General features: G+C 45.2%; 1 protein-coding gene across 1 annotated transcript; it reads right to left on the reverse strand.

Moving 5' to 3' along the window:
- Positions 1–481: 481 nt before the first annotated feature.
- On the reverse strand, positions 482–19,058 carry LOC308155920 (E3 ubiquitin-protein ligase CBL-like; the record flags this gene model as incomplete). The annotated part of the gene is made up of 15 exons (XM_080529285.1): positions 482–837; positions 971–1,120; positions 1,866–1,978; positions 2,720–2,938; positions 8,239–8,515; positions 8,670–8,793; positions 9,626–9,874; positions 10,161–10,292; positions 10,788–10,875; positions 11,508–11,645; positions 12,190–12,311; positions 13,511–13,667; positions 13,936–14,082; positions 15,680–15,927; positions 18,915–19,058. The coding sequence occupies 15 exons, from the start codon at positions 19,056–19,058 to the stop codon at positions 482–484; spliced, it is 2,664 nt and encodes an 887-aa protein (XP_080385411.1).
- Positions 19,059–20,479: the final 1,421 nt, after the last annotated feature.

Consider the following 20,479-nt stretch of genomic DNA (forward strand, 5'->3'; position numbering starts at 1 on the left):
GGTGGAGTCATGAGTCAAGTATCACCCCTGACTACAATTACTTTCGCTGCACCAACAATTCCAAGTCCCCACCTCTTCCTTGTGAGACACTGCAGCCTAAGCATACTTCATACACCCTAACTATACCTTGGCATACTGTATCTAAGCTCCCTATATGCTACACTCAAAAATAACGCTTAAGCCTTGGAGCCACACAATAAGACCAATAACACTTGAGGCCAGCACAAGGTGGTCACATGGGGGGTGGGGTGGGGTCAAAGGCCATATAGAAGCAGAAGCCACACACAACCATACTTCCTGTCCCTTTAGGTACTCTAGCTGATGCCGCGCCCCGCGCCCCCCCTGGTTACAATGTGAAGCACTTGCTCAACCTGTGACAAGCGCCGTATAAATGCTATCTGTTTATGGCACAGTGGGTTAAGATTGAAAGATTGTTAAAGACAAGACTGGGGGGAAAGGGAAGGGAGGGGGAGGGGGGCTGCTACGTGAGGATGTGGGCAGTGGAGGGGATGGAGACAAACTCCCTCAGGATGTTCTTGGCTGTCTCCAGGTTGTTCTGGGCGATCATCAGGGCCTTCTGGATGTCCTGGAAGGTGTATCCCTGGCTCATCAGACGCTCAATCTCCCCGTTGATGTGGAGACTCGGAGCGGGGCCAGAGGCAGATGAAGAGAAGGAGGAGGAGGCGGGGACAGGGGAGTGGCCAGAGGGCCCGCCGGAGGAGGACGGACCACCAGGGGCTTCGGGGGGGGTCAGGGGGCGGGGGCGCCGGTCGGAGTTGACCCGCCGAGGGAGGGGCCTCGGCGGACGCTCGGGGTCGAGACCCGAAGAGAACATAGCTGAGAGGAGAGAGAAGAGAGACAAACCATAGAGCTGTTAAGGATAAAGCTTTTGATACTCATACTACTGACGTGATGGTTATGTATCCCCCCCATCGACAGCCCACAACACTCCCAAGGCTGAGGTACGTACAGGCCTCTATGGTGGAGGGGCCGTCCATGGACAGACAGCTGAAGGAGGCCGAGGTACCGGTGATGTCAGAGAGGGTGCGTCTGGCCGGGGCCGGGGGGACCACGGGTCGGGGGTAGTCGTACTCGTACACATCCTCAGGCTCCGCCTCCTCTACAGAGTGCGGCGGGACCACAGGGGCTAAATGGAGATGGTCTGGAGAAGACAAAACGGTACAATACAACAACAAAAAACTGTTATTTAAGAAATGACTTTGCACACGTGGTGTGCTTTTGAATGCAGATTGATTTTTCAAACAAACTCTCAGTACCATAGGGAATTAACTCACTAAAGAGGGTTGTATTGACGGTCAGTTTAGATGCCAGATATGAAGATACCTACTTTTTTTCTTACCAGATTTAATACCAGATACTGATACCATGTAATAACATTAGGCCTTAGAGATAATCTCAAAACGTCTCTAAAAACATCTCACTGGGACTTAACTTATATATATTTTTATATATATATATATATATATATATATATATATATATATATATATATATATATATATAAAAATATATAGTGATCGAATTATGATCCCATTCAGTAGGATGGGATGTTTCTGGACAGGTGTAGACGTGCAACAGTTACATTGTGATCTGAGCCCAGAGATAAGAAGATACACAGAACCTCCTCCAGTCTGTCACCTGCTGCCGCGACCTAAAAAACTCAACCACAGCAGGCAGGAAATCACACCGCTCACGCCTCATCTTTCTGTTTGGTATAAAGCCTTATGCCTTATCTTTAGATGTATGTAGTTGGAGATGCTATCAGAAAAGGCAGAACCAGCAGAGACAGAACACCCGTATCCCCCTGGTTAGATTGTGGTGAAAGATAGCTAGTAGCTACGTACCCGAGTCTGTTGTCTGCAGAGGCAGGGGCTCTGCAGCACTGGCCTGAGCCTGGATGTTAAACATGGACTCATATACCTGAGGGTCGTCACAATCCACCTCACACATCACAGGCCTGGGAGAGCGAGAGATAGAGATAGAGATAGAGAGAGAGAGAGAGAGAGAGAGAGAGAGAGAGAGAGAGAGAGAGAGAGAGAGAGAGAGAGAGAGAGAGAGAGAGAGAGAAAGAGACAGAGATAGATAGAAAGAGAAGGGGATAATTATGATGAGGCAATAAAAGGGTCACAGCCATAGGGATATGACCACAAGAGGGCGCACTCCCCTCCATTAACTCTGATGATATGGGGAGTGTCATGTAGTCCATCGTCTTCATCTTCTGTGATTTTTTTGTGGCCGTGTTGGTTGAGTCACTGCCACATGCTTGCTAATTGGCTGATGCCCTTCCCAGTTCATAGGAAGTGCCACCCTAGTGGACTACATGGCATCCCTCACGCTGTCACAAATATACTCTCTCTCCATCACGATGGTCGCAACAGAAAAACACAAAACATCAGAAGAATGGAATTTGGTATTTTTTTGCTTTAGGCACAGGGTCAGCCATAATCGGCACCCTTGGACGAATTAGGGGCTTAAAGTGCCTTGCTCAAGGGCACATGCAAGCTCCCTCCTGAGGCAGGAATCCAACCAGCGACTTTCCGATTGCTAGCCGGCCTCTATAACCTCTAGGCTCCCGCCGCCCCCTTAGTCCCATTAATCAGAGAGACCGCTACTGCTCAGATTTTAACACTCAAATCCATCTAAGATGGACCCATTCATTCAAGCCGCCATGATGAAATGATGAAGTGTGCGTGCTCACCTTGAGTGGTGGTTGCTGACCTGGGGTGGCGGTGGGGGTACCACAGCACCGGCCATGATCCAAGAGGCCTGGGGCGGTGGTGGAGGTACCACAGCACCGGCCATGATCCAGGAGGCTCCGGCTCCCCCTGCAGGGAGGGAGGTGGGGCTCATGTACTCGTTCTCCTCATCACCTCCAGAGGGCTTCTCACACGGCGGGACCAGTGGGGCTGAAATAGGCCTGCACAGAAAGAGATGGACAGAGAAAGAGAGAGACAACATTGACTGCTCAGTGCTCAACAAAGTGATCCTGTCTACCTCTGAATTAGACATCAGTCAGTGTGCTAAAAGAAATTTCAGCTCTCGTTGAACAAAATCAAACAAAAAAAGAATCGGGCTCCGACTCAGTTTTTCATAAATAGAGAGAGAGAGAGTTGTCAGATTCACTTATATGGAGAAGAGTAACGGTGACAACGGACATCCCTGGTGTGTCCCTCTAGATCAGGGGTCCCCAAACTACGGCCCGCGGGCCGAACACGGCCCACCCCCACACTTGGACCGGCCCTTTGAACAACAACATTTCTAACTGCAATTGCGGCATTGCGCCGATGTGGTGGCGGGGGCGCTGTTTCGCAAATAAGTTAGCTTTCGTGTTTGCTAGCGAAATAGCTGATAGTTGATGTTGACTGCTCAAGGAGAATACATATTTGAAAGTACAGAATGCCTGAGAGCATTATATTGCATTATATTACATTACATTTTGAATGGTCATCTGGTGCCTGAATATTGTGTTTTCCTTTACATAAATAATGAAATTTCCACCATAAATTGATGCAGAAAGGGCACAAATTGCATCTAAATTCACCAGAATGCAAGAAATTAAGTGTTTGATGCTCGTTTAAGGACCCCCAGACAGCCCTGCTTCATGGGTCCCCCCGTGTATGATGAGGGTCCTCCCTCAAGTATCAGACTGTAAAACTGATTATATTTCATTGACATATCACTATAGGTATAAATTCCATCCAAATTCAACTGTTTAGACTTTGTTTGCATCCACCAGTGCTCTCCTGCGCGCAATTGCTTTGCGCAACCGCCTCCATTCCACTCCGTTCCATATTATTTTATGTTAGAGACCGACTCAGGCCCCCCATCACAGAAAGGAAAAATGATGTGGCCCTCACAGAAAAAAGTTTGGGGACCCCTGCTCTAGATAGTGGAAAGTATGGGGAGTGTATGGAATTGGTAGTGACACAGGCCTGATCTACTCTTTGGCCACTTTATTAAATTCAAGGTCATGTCACTTGTAGAGCAAGATATGATGATCAACTGTATCAAAAGCTTTTTGGAGATCACGTAACACCATACCACAAAATGTACCAACAACTTCTTTCCTGATGTGGTCAGTTAGACATAGCAGACATATCTGTCCAGTGAGATCTTCCTAAATCATGACTGCAGGCCATACATAATTTTTAATTAATTAATTAATTAATTAATTAATTAATTTTGCCATTTAGCAGACGCTTTTAATCCAAAGCGATTTGCAATTACGAATTACAGGGACATTCCCGCTGGAATAACTGAGGGCTAAGTGCCTTACTCAAGGACACACTAGTAGTGGTGAGGTTTCAGGCGGGATTTGAACTCACAACCTTCCGATGACAAGTCCAACTCACTATCCACTAGACCAGTGTTTTTCAACCTTTTTTGTGCCACGGCACATTTCTTACCTTGAAAAAAATCCCACGGCACACCGCCATCCCAAATGTTACAAAATGATACATAGTAGCCTATCATATACGTAACATTATAAGAACTTGTCGTTATACTCACTCAGTGCGAAGCCTGGCCCTGTATGTTGGCCATATATGCGAGCCTTGCGCACAATTTGTCACTTGCAAGCAGCTTTGCGTCATCACACTTCTCATCAGTTAAAACGGTGTTCAGCTCCTCCCGTAACTCAAACACGCGAGCCGGCACTTTTCCGCGGGACAATCATCAGACCGCCGTATGGAGCAATAACGTCTTATGCTGGGCTCCCGTCTCTTCACATAATGCTGCATATAAGCGGCTTTTCAGAGGTCTTGTTTTTACAAAGTTTACCATACGAACAACAGCTATCTCCGCTGGTAGGAGCTAAGTCTCGGCAACATACAGTAGCTGCTGCTCCATCAGTGCAGACACGTACGCAGCTGTCCCACTGAAGTCCTCCCCTGTTGTTGTTTTTATGCAATGTCTTGCATAAAAAGAAATTTTCTGTGATTGTGTCTCCATCCACAAAGCGTGCATTGGCCAAGAGTTGAGCCAAGACTCAAGTTGCAAAGCAAACTGCCCACTGCCACGTATCTTCTCCAAAACAACATTTTCGATGTCTGCAGACATGTCATCAATGCGTCTGGCAATCGTCTTAATGAATGAATGAAACAATTAGGGCTGCAACTAACGATTATTTTGATAATCGATTAATCTACCGATTATTTTTTCGGTTAGTCGATTAAGCGGATACAAAAAAAAGCGGGAAAAAAAGATTTTAGAAAATATATATCTAAAACATTTTTTTTTTACATTTCTTTTGCAAATTTTCTTTTATGTTTTCTAAATCAGCCAGGCCTATACATATACATGTGCAAAATGAATAAGTATTAATAAAAAATAAAAAATAATATAAATAAAAAAGGCTTTGCTACATCAAATAGGTTTAACAACAGGCCATGGACTATGGCGGTAGATTGTTTCAATAAAGTAGTTGAACTCTAGCTCAATACATGCATTGTTTTAGGTAATAACTTTGCTTAATGTAAAGGTCAGTAACCCAAAGTGCAATATAGGCTACAGACAAGACACTAATGTTTTTATATAACAGATATGCTCCAAAACAATGCAATGTGTCCTCTCACTCCATACAATAGGCTAGGCGACAGTCAGTGCCTCACTCTAACTCACGGGTAGCTTGGTAGGCTACCACTAGCTAGCCTTTAGCTTATCACCTCTGCTCTACCACTGACGTTAGCCAGCTAGCTAAATACACTTGTCATGCAATATTGAATTCATGAATGCGAGCAAACACTCACTGGCTATCGCATTACATTACAGTCATTTAGCTGACGCTTCGCCAGAACTCACACTAACGCATTTGCATGGAGAGCAGGAGACCATGGAAGGGCTGAGCCCAGCAGGACTTATATAATAAAACAATAGGAAGTTAGCTGTAACCCTCCTCTATAGAAACATAGTTAGTGTAACCCTCCTCTATAGAAACATAGTTAGTGTAACCCTCCTCTATAGAAACATAGTTAGTGCTCTGGTTCTCAGCACAGCTACGCAGACTACAGCTGGACGAGCAGCGTAGTGACAGTCAGCTAGCGGCAGCAGCGAGCTAACCCTGCTAGCTAACTCACTAGCATGTCCTGACAGCAGACAGCAGACAGCTTCACTCTCAAGGCTTTTGAGTAGCATGATTTAAATGTAGCCGCCGCGCCGGTGTAGGTACCGGATTTTCCCACTTTTCCGGTTCCGGTCATAGGTTCTGCCCTTTCCGGCCATAGGTAGCGCTATGATTCGCGATGCCTACACCGGCCGCAAGACAGCGTGGCGTGCGTCAACAGGAAGTAGGTTTGTTATGGAAACAAAACCCGAAAAAAAAGAAGGAAAAAAAAAAAGAAACGACGAATCGATAATGGCATTCGTCGCCAACGAATTTCGTTATCGATTATTATCGATTTAATCGATTCGTTGTTGCAGCCCTAGAAACAATGTAGGTTATTTTTATCATCTTGGGGTAGGCCTATGGGCATACAATCGTTAGGTTTTTCAGTCACGTATTCACACACCCTCCTGTCAATCACCTGGAAGAGGCCGCTTTGCGGACGGCGATACGCTTTTCTCTGACTGTTACCATTCTTAAGCCGATCTTTTTGGGCTCGTCAACTTCTAACATTACACTCTGTCATATCATATTTCTTGGCTCCTCGACAGTTGTTTGATGCCTCTGCTTCATTGACCACCATGGTCTTAAAATTGGCATCGTAACTCCTCTGTTGCTTGTTAACTTGACCAACCAAGTGTGTCTCTGCGGTGTCTCTCCGCGGGTGTGTGTGTGAGTGTGTCTCTGCGGTGTCTCTCCGCGGGGGGGTGTGTGTGAGTGTGTCTCTGCGGTGTCTCTCCGCGGGTGTGTGTGTGAGTGTGTCTCTGCGGTGTCTCTCCGCGGGTGTGTGTGTGAGTGTGTCTCTGCGGTGTCTCTCCGCGGGTGTGTGTGTGAGTGTGTCTCCATCTCTCCAGGCACCGTCACTGGGGTGTGTGTGAGAGGGAGAAACACGGTGGCTCGCGTGGGGAACAGTCTTTTGGCGCCATACGTTGTTGTGAATTAATATTGACGTGTAAAAGTCTAGACGCGAATATAAGACGATGCAACTTTTTCAGACTTTTTTCCGGGGAAAAAACCCTGTCTTATATTCGGGTCAATACGGTAAGTGGAATTTGATAATTTCCCATGGCACATCTGATGATCTCTGGCACAGTGGTTGAAAAACACTGCACTAGAACACCACTACCCCTACATACTACATACTACATAAGGTAATGGATACCAGCTTATAATTTCCTTGGTCCATTTGACTTTGTTTCTTAAATGTTGAGTGACTGCTTTAGCCACTTTAGCTTAGGTAACCTTGTAGCCACTTTGCATCCAGAAGCCTTGGCAAATGAAAAGGATTCAGCATGAATACCCTTCAGTGAATAAAACTTGTGACTTTCACCACACAGATCAAGCTGAGCAGACAGTTTGCCCACAAGGGTCACTGTGTTGAAACTGTCTGCCAAAAGATGACTGCACTTGGTCTTATTTGATCTCACCATGGATGCTTAGAATGGCTCGCCAGAGTCTCAGTGGATTATCCTTGTGAAATAATAAGAATCCTTTTGTAATATGGTAATTGAAATAATACTTATTTAATCCACGTTTTCGTAAGCAGCTAATCAAACTTTCTTCACTGTATTTCTTTCCTGACCGTGATGATTTTATGTAGATTGCATATCTTTCTCTGATCTTTCATTGAGCATCAGATGAAAGTGGTTACTCAACCCACAGCTAGCCACAAACAACCCCACTTTGTATCTTAGAACAGAAACCAATGTCTAATCAGTGACAGTTTGAGTAGTAATTCTTACACACACAGTGGATTCATAATCAATTGCTGTAGATCAAACATAGGGTAGAAATTCATGAAAGCTTTGCATATTGCATGGTCTTTATTAGAACTTGTCGGAACTCACAAAATCATTATATCTGGACCACACTGAGAAGTTGATGCAAAATTCCCTTGATCTGGTAGATTCCCTTATATCGGTAGAAAAAGCTGGGGCGCTTGGTGGCGTAGCACACTAAGGCGTTAGCCATGTAATCGCAGGGTCCACGGTTCGATACTGGCCTTCGACCTATCGTGCATGTCATCCCTCCTCTCTCTCTCACCCATCTTTCTTGTCAATGTCTACTGTCTCTATCCCAATAAAGCAGATAATCCGTAAAAACTAAATAAAGCATACCTGACAGCCATAGAGTAGATAGCATTGGTCGCTACGGCGACGGGCTTCCCTCTGGAGTTGTCTATGTCGCTGGCTCCGTTGCTCTGGGGGGCGGCCTTGGCTACAGGCCGGGGGATCTGGTAGTTGGAGGCCCAGTTGGGCTCAGACGGGGTGGAGGGCAGGGGTCTCCTCTGGAGTCGGCCCTCGGGGGGGGCCATGGGAGAGGGGCGCTCGGGAGGCGGAGGAGGTGGTAGCTCTCTCAGGGAAGGGGGGAGAGGTAAGGGCTTGTCCCTGTGGGCTGCAACCTTGGGAGAGGAGATGAAGAGAAAGAGATGTTATGATGTCATGCACACAGACACAACATGTTTTTTTAAATGCATTGTTACTACCAGTCACTCTGGATGAGAGCCAAATCCTTTTCGACATGCATTGAAGTCTCCTGTCTCCTCCACCACTTGCCTTGGGTGTGGCCCCTTGGCCCAGGGCCCCAGGAGAGCTGGGGGGTCTCTGCTGCAGGAGGTCCAGGCGGGGGGGCACTGGGGGCAGGGGCGTCACCGGGGAGGGGGGGCGCTCCACCTAAACAGATGCATGGGGAACATAAAACTTGGCCCCAAGGACACCTGAGGCATCCTCCGCAATGTGTGGATTTATTCTACTTATTTTATTCTACAAATTTCCCCCATTTTAGACTTGGAGGACAAACACAGATGCAGTGGACACAGCAGGGAGGCTTAGGCATCAACATCAACCTCCAGCATCTCCTCAAATAGCTGCCTTAAAGCAACATACTGGGGTGGGTTTAGAGTCAGGGTGGGTGGGGGGGGGGTTTAGAGTCAGGGGGGGTGGGTTTAGAGTCAGGGTGGGTGGGTTTAGAGTCAGGGTGGGTGGGGGGGGGTTTAGAGTCAGGGTGGGTGGGGGGTGGGTTTAGAGTCAGGGTGGGGGGGTGGGTTTAGAGTCAGGGTGGGTGGGGGGGTGGGTTTAGAGTCAGGGTGGGTGGGGGGGTGGGGTTTAGAGTCAGGGTGGGTGGGGGGGTGGGTTTAGAGTCAGGGTGGGTGGGGGGGTGGGTTTAGAGTCAGGGTGGGTGGGGGGGTGGGTTTAGAGTCAGGGTGGGTGGGGGGTGGGTTTAGAGTCAGGGTGGGGGGGTGGGTTTAGAGTCAGGGTGGGTGGGGGGTGGGTTTAGAGTCAGGGTGGGTGGGGGGGTGGGTTTAGAGTCAGGGTGGGTGGGGGGGTGGGTTTAGAGTCAGGGTGGGTGGGGGGGTGGGTTTAGAGTCAGGGTGGGTGGGGGGGTGGGTTTAGAGTCAGAGTGGGTGGGGGGGTGGGTTTAGAGTCAGAGTGGGTGGGGGGTGGGTTTAGAGTCAGGGTGGGTGGGGGGGTGGGTTTAGAGTCAGGGTGGGTGGGGTGGTCTTGCCTTGGTGCAGGCCAGCCTGCTCATGATGAGGTGGGGGTCCTCCAGGCGCTCGTCATCCTCCTCGTCGTTGCACGGCGACACAGCGCCTCCTCCTCCTCCCTCGGCCCCCCCGTAGGGCACCTGGAAACCGGCGAAGGAGACCCCCCCGCCGCTACTGTTGTTGTTCTTGGGGTGGAAGGGGTCCACCACAATGGGCTCTGTGCCCTTGATCTCGCAGCGGCAGAACGGACAGCCCTGGCCCTCCGACTCCTGACAGACAGAATAAGAGTGAAGGTGAAAACAAACGCAGGTGAATGCAAAAATACACAAGAATATACGAAGGCATAAGAATGAGTGAACGGCAGAGAATGACACAGAAATGACACGGAGCAGTAGAGAAAGAGAAGCAGACACAAAGAGAACCTCTGGGAGGGACAGGCATAAGATCAGATAAGAGTCTAAACTAATGTCAAACAACAACCTAGAAAAAAAGCATCAAAGTGGGAATGATTTCGCATAACTGGCATATTGAGGGGGTTCCCCCCCGACTTTGTACCTGCCAAGCGGTGAGACAGGAGGTGCACATGAGATGACTGCAGGGTTCGATCTTCACGTCTTTGTCGTTCTCCGCACAGATCTTACACAGCTGGAAGGTGGAGCCCATCTCGCAGTACAGCTCGTATTGCTCCTGTGGGACCAGAGGAGGGAGGAAAAACCCCATGTGAGGAGTCTTTCAAACTGCAATAAACATGCACCATGCTGTCTCTGTTTGTGGTACTGGGATTATAATCTCTGCAGATCAACCTATAGTTAAAACCAAATACTCCCGCGCACACGCTTTATCTCTGCAAAATGTAACCTATACGTTTCTGTCCTTTTTACTACAAGTATCACATGAGTACAGTATCATAAGTCTAGGATAGCCCATTACATGTCCTAGGCTATCATCGTAACATGTATGTACATGTTTTGCAATAGCAAATATAAATGCACATTTCTTCCCAGATTCAGATTTGTATTAAATATCTATGTACACCAAAACAGCTACTTTCTGAATTGAGATTTGGTTTATACATTCTCAGGTCAGCCCACGCTGGTATTCCTTGTTTGTGTACGTGTGATGTGTGTATGTGTGTGTGTGTGTGTGTGTGTGTGTGTTTGTACGTGTGTGTGTGAAACTGACCTGTGTGACTTTGATGTGGTCCTGTGGGGAGGGCTCACACAGTCCTGTGAGGTCTGGGTTCTGGGCACGTCCGTCTGGGAAAAGGTAGCTAGACAGAGAGAGAGAAACAACACATTAATCTACTCCACAAGGAAGAGCAATAAGAAGAGGGAAAATACCTAACACAAAAAAATACGTATAACAATAACAATAGTTTAGATTTCTAAAGCTTTCAAAAACATTCTAAACCAATGACATTACAATAAACAATTCATCCTCGCAGTACCAACTTTATACACCAGCAAACCACTTTTCCTAAACCTTTGTTTGACGCAGAGTACCTGTATGTTTGATTTGGAGGAAGAAATGCAATTCCTTTCTGTTTGCTCCTGCCATAGAGGGTCTTTATTTCAGGTAGTGTTGACATAAAAACATTTTTTACTTTCTTTTCATCTGCTATATGTACGAAAGAGAATTCAGCAAAGGACAATGGTACTAGATAAAAATGCTTCTTTATTGTCAAAACCAACTCATTTATGGCCTATAGCCTTCATTAAAAAAAGAAGCATCTTCCAGTTCCATTGTCCTTCAAGAGTTGCAGAATTTCCTCTTCACTTCAGTTTGTTCCTCAATCCATGTGCGTCGGTTCCGTGTTATTGTGGTACAGCTCCCATGGCAGGTTTAGATGTGTGGGATGTGCTTACAATCTAACACTTGTACTTTTGCTACATAGTTACTCACAATCCCTCCCTGTAGCCGTCGATGAGGGCCTGGAACAGAGGCTTGTTGTGGGGGATGGTCTGGAGGATGTTCCCATCGGCCGTCACGTAGCCGACGGCCCATTGGCCCAGCCGGGTGCAGCTCAGCCTGAAGATGTAACTGGGGGGGGGGGCACAGACATCAGACCGGAATCAAATTGGAGGAAGGGTTTAGGAATTACAGCTCTTTCATATGTAGCCCACTCTTTTTCAAGGGACTAAAAGTAATTGGACAATTGACTCAAAAGCTGTTTCATGGACAGGTGTGGGCTATTCCTTTGTTATTTCTTTATCAATTAAGCAGGTAAAAGGTTTGAGATGTTGCTGTGAACGCAAAGATGGTCAAAGGAGCTCTCAAAAAACAGGCCATCCTTAGGCTGCAGAATCGGGAGATTTTTTTAGAGAAATAGCAGGAACATTAGGAGTGGCCAAATCAATAGTTTGGTAAATTCTGAGAAGAAAAGAACGTACTGGTGAGCTCGGCACCACAAAAAGGCCTGGGCATCCATGGAAGACAACAGAAAACATGGTTCACTGTTCCACTACTTATGCAGGGCGCTGTATATAAATAAATATATATAAATAACAGTATATTTGGCTGTGTCGTGAGAGTGGTATCCAAGTGGCCTATGAGCAGCACCTTGGTGTGTCCCTTCCAGTCTCACCTGCCAGGTTTGTGGATGAACCTCTGCAGCCGAGCCTTGACCTCGTCGTAGGTGAGGAAGGCCATGTACCCTGGGTGTGTGACCGCTAGGCTGTTCCAGTTCCTCAGGAGGGACGACCATGGCTGCACACACACACACACACACACACACACACACACACACACACACACACACACACACACACACACACACACACACACACACTCTCAAAAACACTCGCCAACAATGCACATCTTTGTGTTGTTTGTGCTTGTTATTCACCACAGCAGTGTAAATATGACATGGTGTGCAGGCTTTTGTTCCAGCCCAGGACCAACACACCTGATCCAACTGATCATCAGGTATTTTCTTTTGGTCCTTGTCTAGAATAAAGTTTGAACATCCTGTAAACTTTGCAGGACCAGGATTGGTAAACTGCACTACTCCCCTCGGTTCAACTCAGAGGGCTAATTTGAGGATGTCATTTTGGTTTCAGTCTGGCCTTAATATGGCTATGATGCCAACACAACACACGCTGTGGCCTGCACACACTCTGCACTGAACAACAGTGAAAGGCCAAGGCCTGACCCACTTGGGAGCCATCCAACAGAGGAGGTACTGTACCCCGCCACACCCTAAATAATGATAGAGCTACATCCCTACCTCTGGACTCACAACATGTCCTTATGTGCTCAAATGGAATTTAAAAAAAGGTTGAAATGAACCACCCACACAGTGGTATATGGCTTCAGTTCTTTTCTTAGACACTGCTAACCCCCCCCCCCCCCACACACCCACACCCACCCCCAACCGTTTTGTTCACTTTCACAGTACTTGAGTTGACTGAATGATGATGCATTTGGCCTCCTTGAGTGAAAAGGCAACATCGTTGTTTCCATAAGATCAAGTCACTTTCCTGCTTCACAAAAAAAAAAAAGAACTCAACAACCGAATGCTTCCTTATTTGAATGCAAATTCTGTAAGGCATTCAGTGTCCCCTTTTTGACAGGATTAGGACAGTCAAAAGACAGGAAAAATATCCACAGGATAGAACAGTAAAGGGTAAAATAATCAACTCCTGTGTAACCCTCTAGTCCCTAACCTCATACTGCACTTTAGTGGAGGAGGGGGGAGTCAATCCTAACCAAGGCACTGGAAAAATGTTTCGACTTAAAATGGTGCAAAGGGTAGTGATAGAGTGAGACCTTCTCTCTTTTTTAATCTAACTGCTGTTCGTCTGCACCTTCAATCGGTAGGGATGAGATCCCCTCACGTGATGTAAAGCGCTTCCAAGTTTGAGAAAAGCGCTGTACTTCTGTACGTGAATAATAGACGTCATTACCTGGAAGAGCCTGGTGAAGATGTCAAACTCAAAGACGGAGATGTAGTCGTTGCAGGTGAGGTCGATGGTGGACTTGAGGGCCATGGCCTCCAGCCCTGAACTGATGGGGTGGAACTCATGAAGAGCCTGGCGGAACGTCCTCCAGGGAACTATGGTTCTGTAAAAGAGAGGAAATACAATGTGTACTTGTTTTTGGTTGAGAAGGAGACTCACTTGTCATTTACAATTATGTTTTTTGGCATTTAGAAAACGCCTGTATCCAAAGCGACTTACAACAAATACATTTGTCTAAGTAATTGAATCATCTATCCATCAGTCATCACAAGAAAAGGTGATCTCTGCTCGGGTCAGAGGCCTTTGGCAGTCCAAAATGCTAGAGGAAGAAGAATATTATTATTTATTATTATTATTTTCAGTGCACTTACTTGTCCCCAAATGACCTCCTCCAGAACTCAGCAGCGTCCGCTTTGGTGATTCTGAAGTTGTCTCCTTGGAATAGGCCGTTGGGGAAGATGGCTTTCAGCTCCGCCAGCATGTGGCTGAAGATCAGGGAAAGCTTGGTAAGGTTTCGCCTGTGAAGAAAAGAGGCATCATGATCATCATCATCATCTTGTGGTGGCACTTGTGGTTATCACTTCTCGAATTTCTTTTCTTGTTCCACAGTTTAGAAAAATGACTTTTTTGGGGGGGGCTAATCTCTTATTACTGTCTGTAAAGGGTTTATAGAGAGTTAACCCATTTGCTGTGAAGGGATTCTGGGTACGTTATTGTACGATGTACTTGCTTGTAAAAAAAGTTAAACTTCTAAAGTGATGCCTTTCTAAGGCATGTGTCCACTGTCGACTGAATTCCCACCATCTCTCTTTCTCCACAATTGGATGTAGTAGTGTAATGTTGATTCTAAGAAACCCTCCTTGTAACCCATCACTAGGTTTGCCAGAAGCACACACACACCACAAAGCCAACAATAGAAAGAGTGTGTAGTGGTGTATACGATGAGGACGCTCTCGCAGGCCACAATAATTCACACTGGGGGCGTAAATGTTCCTGTAAATACGTTTTTACTGGCACACGTTTTCTTTCTAAAATGGCCGAACCATTTGTACTACTTGTGAGTGAGAGGAATTACTGATAGCATCATTGCTTCACTCAGAAATAAGCAAACCGGATGGGCTTTAGCGAAGTAAGGGCTTTCTGCGAAAAAGAGGAAGCACACTAACACATCATTGAATGATTCCTCCATTGCTTTCACCCTCCTCCCAACTTTATTTTGCTGCAAATGTTCCCATGAAGACAACTGACTCAGTAACTGTGTAAATGGATACCACATGTGTAAATGGATACAACTTTCTAAGAACACATTTGATGCGAGGAACATTGGTTTGAGGTGTGAGGTGGTTTCTTAGAAAGCTTATCTTTTAGGTATGCAGCTCTTTCTAAAACAACCACCAAAGAGATGAAGAACCTGTTACCGTAGCATCTCCCTCCAGAGTGGGGGGGGGGGGGTGTTCCTGTTCTGGGGCCTCATTCAAAAAGAGGTTGACACTGCTGAGAGGGCATGATGCTTCTCCACTCCCCCACAACAGGTCAAATATAGCTAAGCACAAACCGCTAGTAATGTGTGCTAAAAAACAAGACATTTGAGAAACCCCCACAGAAATCTGAATTAGACCAGTCATCGTAATAACAAACAAGCTTTGGGTAGGAGCACCACCCCACGTTCCTAGTTTTGGAGCTCTGTCTTCAAATAAGGCTGTGGATATTATCATTTATCTTATATTATCATTTATCTTATATTATCATTTAGCCTGGGTCCCTGACTTATCTGCACTTAACGTTGTCAACGTTACCGTGACAAGGCAACGTCAAGTAGACATTAGAGTCAGGCATTAACATCCAGGCTAACACTTGGAGAGAACTAAAGAAAAGACAATTTCAACAAACTCAGACATTTCGTTGTGCTTGGTGGCGTAGCACACTAAGGTGTCAGTCATGTAATCACAGGGTCCCCGGTTAAATTCCGGCCACCGACCTATCCTGCATGCCACCCCTCTTCTCTCTCAGCCATCTTTCCTGTCATCAATCTCTACTGTCTCTCCCAATAAAGTAGAAATGCCCTAAAAACATATTTTAAAAACAACATCAACAAAACATCTCGCTCTATGTTACCTGGGTTGGGAGTTCTCCTCGTACATGCGCTCCTTGGCCTCTTTAAACAAGCTCATGGTCTGCTTGATCTTATTGGTCAGGTTCTCCATGACCACCCGGAAATACTCGTTCTCCCCGAGTGTCTCCATCTTGCCTTCGTATCGGGACAGGACGGTGCGCAGGTGCTGGTAGGTGTCTGGCAGCAGGTCCAGAATGTACGGAGGACTGTTCTTCAGGGCAACCTTAGGGTTCTGGCACAGACGCACTACCTGCGTGGGAAAGAAAGATAAAAAAAATCAGATCAGTGATGCCTGTAGAAGGGTAGAACATACCAGAGTGGCTGGTAATGCACCAGTGCTTTTTTTTTTGTGCGGAGTCTACCGCTAGATGTGATTTCCCAAAAATATGTGTCTGTGTGTAAGCAAAGCCTCCTCTGCATCAATGTATTGGCCAAGAACATGTCGGTCTAGGTAGGTCTAGTAGGTCTAAAGGTAAAAACGTGTGCACTAGTATAAGAGGTCAGCGTAGGCCCACCAAGACCATGGTCCAGAATGTTTTTTTGATCTGTCCTCAGAGATGAAAACACAAAAGACTTGTTTTAGGCCAAGCACTGGTGTTAAGTCCCATGAAGGTAATAACCCATTACACGACTTCAATTCAAATTTGTATCGAAGTCCTGTGCATAAGAATAACTAATTACACTCTAGGTAGGTGAAGATAGCGTAGCAATTTGTTGCAATAAACTCACTCATCATAAATTGAAATAAAAACAAAACACGGCTATAGTAGATTTGCTTAGTATGTGTTCCTTTGTGAGTTAGGCCTGTTTTTTTCTTGTCATGGCTCGCTTTATAAGTGATATCAGAATGTGTCTGTTATATCGCTTTATAAGTGCTATAAACACTGTTGTTGGATTGGACTGAATCAGAAGAATAAACGGAAGCACAAACAGTTAATGAAAGGAGAGAGAAAGAGACCCAGTCAGAACTGATCAGGAAAAACATACCAAGTGTGCAAGTGTCAATTTGGGGTATGAGTGAACGGGATATTTATGGCATCTGGAGAATTCTTTGTGGCTGACTACTTGTCGCTAAGCCAATTGTTTATAGTCTAGTAGTTGAGGTTTGTAATTTAACTGTTTCATCCAAATAGGCAAAGCCAAATTAGGCCACTGTGCACTAGTAGTCAAGTCCTGAAGATGATTATTGTTGATCGCTATTTTCCTTTATTGCTACCAGTAAGGAAAGGGACAAGAAGGCAATGTCACGATAAAACAATGATGCTGGAAATGTTCACTTACAAATGTTTGCCAAACAAACATCCTTGATAGCTAAGTTAAGAAACCATACAACTACTAACAAAGGACTACTTCTAACAATTCCAACTGAGAAAACTGTGAAGACTCTAAGTTTGGTAAAGGAATGACCATAAAATCTCATAATTCTTTTTGATGTTACCATGTTTCCCCCAAAATGTATTTTGATTGTCGAGCTACTGTAAGTGTCATGGTTCTACATCCAGTAACAGAATGACTGCAGGGTTCCCCCACAGAAATGTCAGTTATGGTTTCGATCATTCTGTACATGATGATGTAGTCAAAATAGGGACACACAGGAGGTAGAAATATACAATAGATGCTCACTTCAAGGTAATGTCTTCTTTTATCAACTTGTATATAACATTAATATAATGATATATAACATAGGTCAATTGATAAAAACTGACAAAACACAAGAAACATAAATCAGCCTCTGAAACTCTTAACAACATCTTTTTCTTCATTATACCTGAAAAAAGCAGCAAAAAACCTGTACAAATAATTTAAATAAATAAATACAAGCAGGCCTATGGCATGAAAACGTTATTGTTTGCAACTGGTGTCGGGAGGATCCTAATCTGTCTAATCTGACACCACACCATCTGTGTCAGTACGCTCTTTAATGACGAAGATAAACCCCATGATGTCCTTTTTGCAGAAGTGTGCAAAATGTAGGCATATGTCATCACTCTGAATGAAGTTATTGCGCTATATATGTGTGCTTTACTGGCCTTGCTTTCCCCACAACAGTGAAGTCTACATTTCTGCAGACATGAGATGAGGACGTTTTTCAGCTGTCCCTGTGAAAGAACCCCTTTGGAACCTTTTTAAGTTCCATGTAGAACCATGAAAAGGGTTCATTTGATTTGGTCTTTCTGATACCAATTTGTTACCGGTTTTAAATCACTAGGCCTAATTAATTGCTTCTTACTTTAGTTAACTTTGACTATGCTTGCTCCCCATGAGGCAGAGTGAGGCTGGGCAATGATTCTCAAAAAGCAAACCACTTCCTAAAAACTAAATAGCAGTGTTGATATTAATTGACCGGGGTCTATACTTGAACATTAATGAGATTTGATCTTTTTCTCAACACCTTTAAATACTTTTTCTTTTCTTAGACATAATGTTTGACCAGAAGTCAAAGATGTAGCTTATCTTATGATGGACAGTGGTTGAGAAATGTATTTCTAACTTCATTTCCCAAAAGTATAGTCTCTTAGCTTTCATTGACACCCACTTTGGTATGCTCTGATGAATCTCACATGTTGGTTCTGATGGGTCCTTTTACACAGGACTGCCATAAACCTTACCTTTTGTGGAGATCAAAATGTAGGTAGGCACGGACGCATGGTATGATAAGCTGGTATTAATTATATTAGGCTATACCTCAGAGATCAGGTGTAGTGTAGCCTACTAAATTCAGTGAGTTAGAAGAATACTGTTTTAACAGCCACATGATAGTTCATCAGACTTCAAAAATAGACTTGTTGTGAAACTTAGACTAGAAGTGTCTTCCTCTCAGACAACTTTCAGACTCTCTTCAAAATAAATAGCTCAATCAGCATTTCAACAGTTGCTACTTGGAGGGGTCAATGCAGTAGTCCTAGATCCAAATCTTACATGGAAACTTTAAGCAGAATAATACACTAGTAGGGTTTATGAATTCTTAAAACGACTTAGGCCTATGTTTTGTGGTCTTGTGGCAAATATTGCTCATTCCACCACTGTGTATGGAAAGAACCCAGCTACTCTCCTCTTCTCTCCTGTGTCTACTCTTTTGAAACGACAGTCAATGCTTGATTTAAGAAGTATGAGTAGTCATTCTGGTGTGAGAACAATAGAGAGTGGTGCACAAATTCATTTGAATTAATGCAATTTAAAAAGCACAATTCAAACTGAATTTACCATAACACTACAGGAAATTGGTTAGCAACATACCTTATCCATTAGTTTCCAGCATTTCTCAACCATCTTCTTGTCAACCACCGCAGGCTGGTGAGGCTGGAGGGGCTGGTGATGGGGCTGGAAGGCGTCCTTCATCAAGCCGATGAGTCCCGCGCCCCTCCGAGGATTTCCTGCCATGCTTCTGCCGCCGGCCGGGGAGAGCCCCCGGGCTTGGAGGCCGTCAATGAATGATAATTCTGGACACGTATTTACTGACAACCGCAATGGTTCTTCGCTATTTCCACAGTTCGAAAATACAGAGACGAAATACCACCAACCTTGCTTGCAAGAGGGAAATGATGTGACGTTGAGGTTGTTAGCTGGCTCGCTGGCACATTAAAGAGCCATTCTCCGCCCTCTCCTCTCGTCGGAAAAGACAGACTGCATCGCTCAACCTCCTGGTTGTTCAATCTGTCCCCCGTTTGTTATCTTTAGCGACAAGCTTCGATGAACCCAAGGGCACACACTCAAATATACAGAGGAGGCGTATTGAAAGGAAACGATTTCGCGTTAAGCGAACACACTGTCTAATATCTACAGACATACAGGAAGATATTATTTGTCAGTTCTCTTCCTATGTTTCAGCATTTTTTTTTAAAACCGCTGTTCCGCCTGGAGAGCAAATTAGGTAACTTCCGGGTTTGGATTCATCTTTAACTTCAAACTAAAAGCCCTTGTTGAAACTTCAAACTAAAAGCCCTTGTTGAAACTTGAAAACTAACCAATGCTGCTACGACGAATACGATCAAAACAGTGATACAATTTTGTTTACATTCACGAACCAGTCAACTGGTTTTTACTACCAGTATGCACAGATACTGTATAATCATGATTATAAATAAATAGATAAGTGATTAAAATAAATGACAAAGCACATACGATTAAAATGCAATCAACTTTATTGAGAAGAATGTTTTATAACAGCCGCACCTTGCCACGAGGAGGTCCAACTCATTTGTTTCTAATTGTTTGGAATTATTGTATGATATGAAATAGAATTGATATCAGTGTGTATCAGTCTCTGAATGAATCATGAAACACGGGACGTGATGTTATACTGTCCATTGTGCCAATGGATGGTACGCACATGATGTTTGCCTTGATGTTGAGAGTGGCATGGGAGCTGTATCTCAGACATGGGAAGGATGTTCAATTTCGGGACACATCGTCAGTAGAGTACCTTTGAATCATGGGGTGTTTCGGCCTTTTCAACACTAGACACCCTCATCTAAGGCGGCCAGCTACAGGGTGATCAAGCCTGAGCTTGTGTCCCATGCCCAATCATGACAATTGCCTGGTTGTGTAAATGGCGCAGCCCACGGGACTATGCAAGGCAGGGGCGTCCTCTTCCCTGAGTCAGGCCTAGAGCTGACCGCATACCTTGTTCACCCTCCTCCTGGAGGGTTCTGACCTGGCTTCTCAAGTGGAGTGGGGGTTGGGGGGGATTAGTGAGCGGGTCATGTTGCTGTTCTTTGAGCCCAGCAAGGGTCCTTCCGCTTGATCCATATCCACTGGCTGCTTCTTTCGGCCGCTTCAGAGAGTGATCTAATTGTCTGTCG

This window comes from Nansenia antarctica, assembly GCF_963989245.1.
Source record: "Nansenia antarctica genome assembly, chromosome: 4".
Lineage (NCBI taxonomy): Eukaryota > Metazoa > Chordata > Actinopteri > Argentiniformes > Microstomatidae > Nansenia > Nansenia antarctica.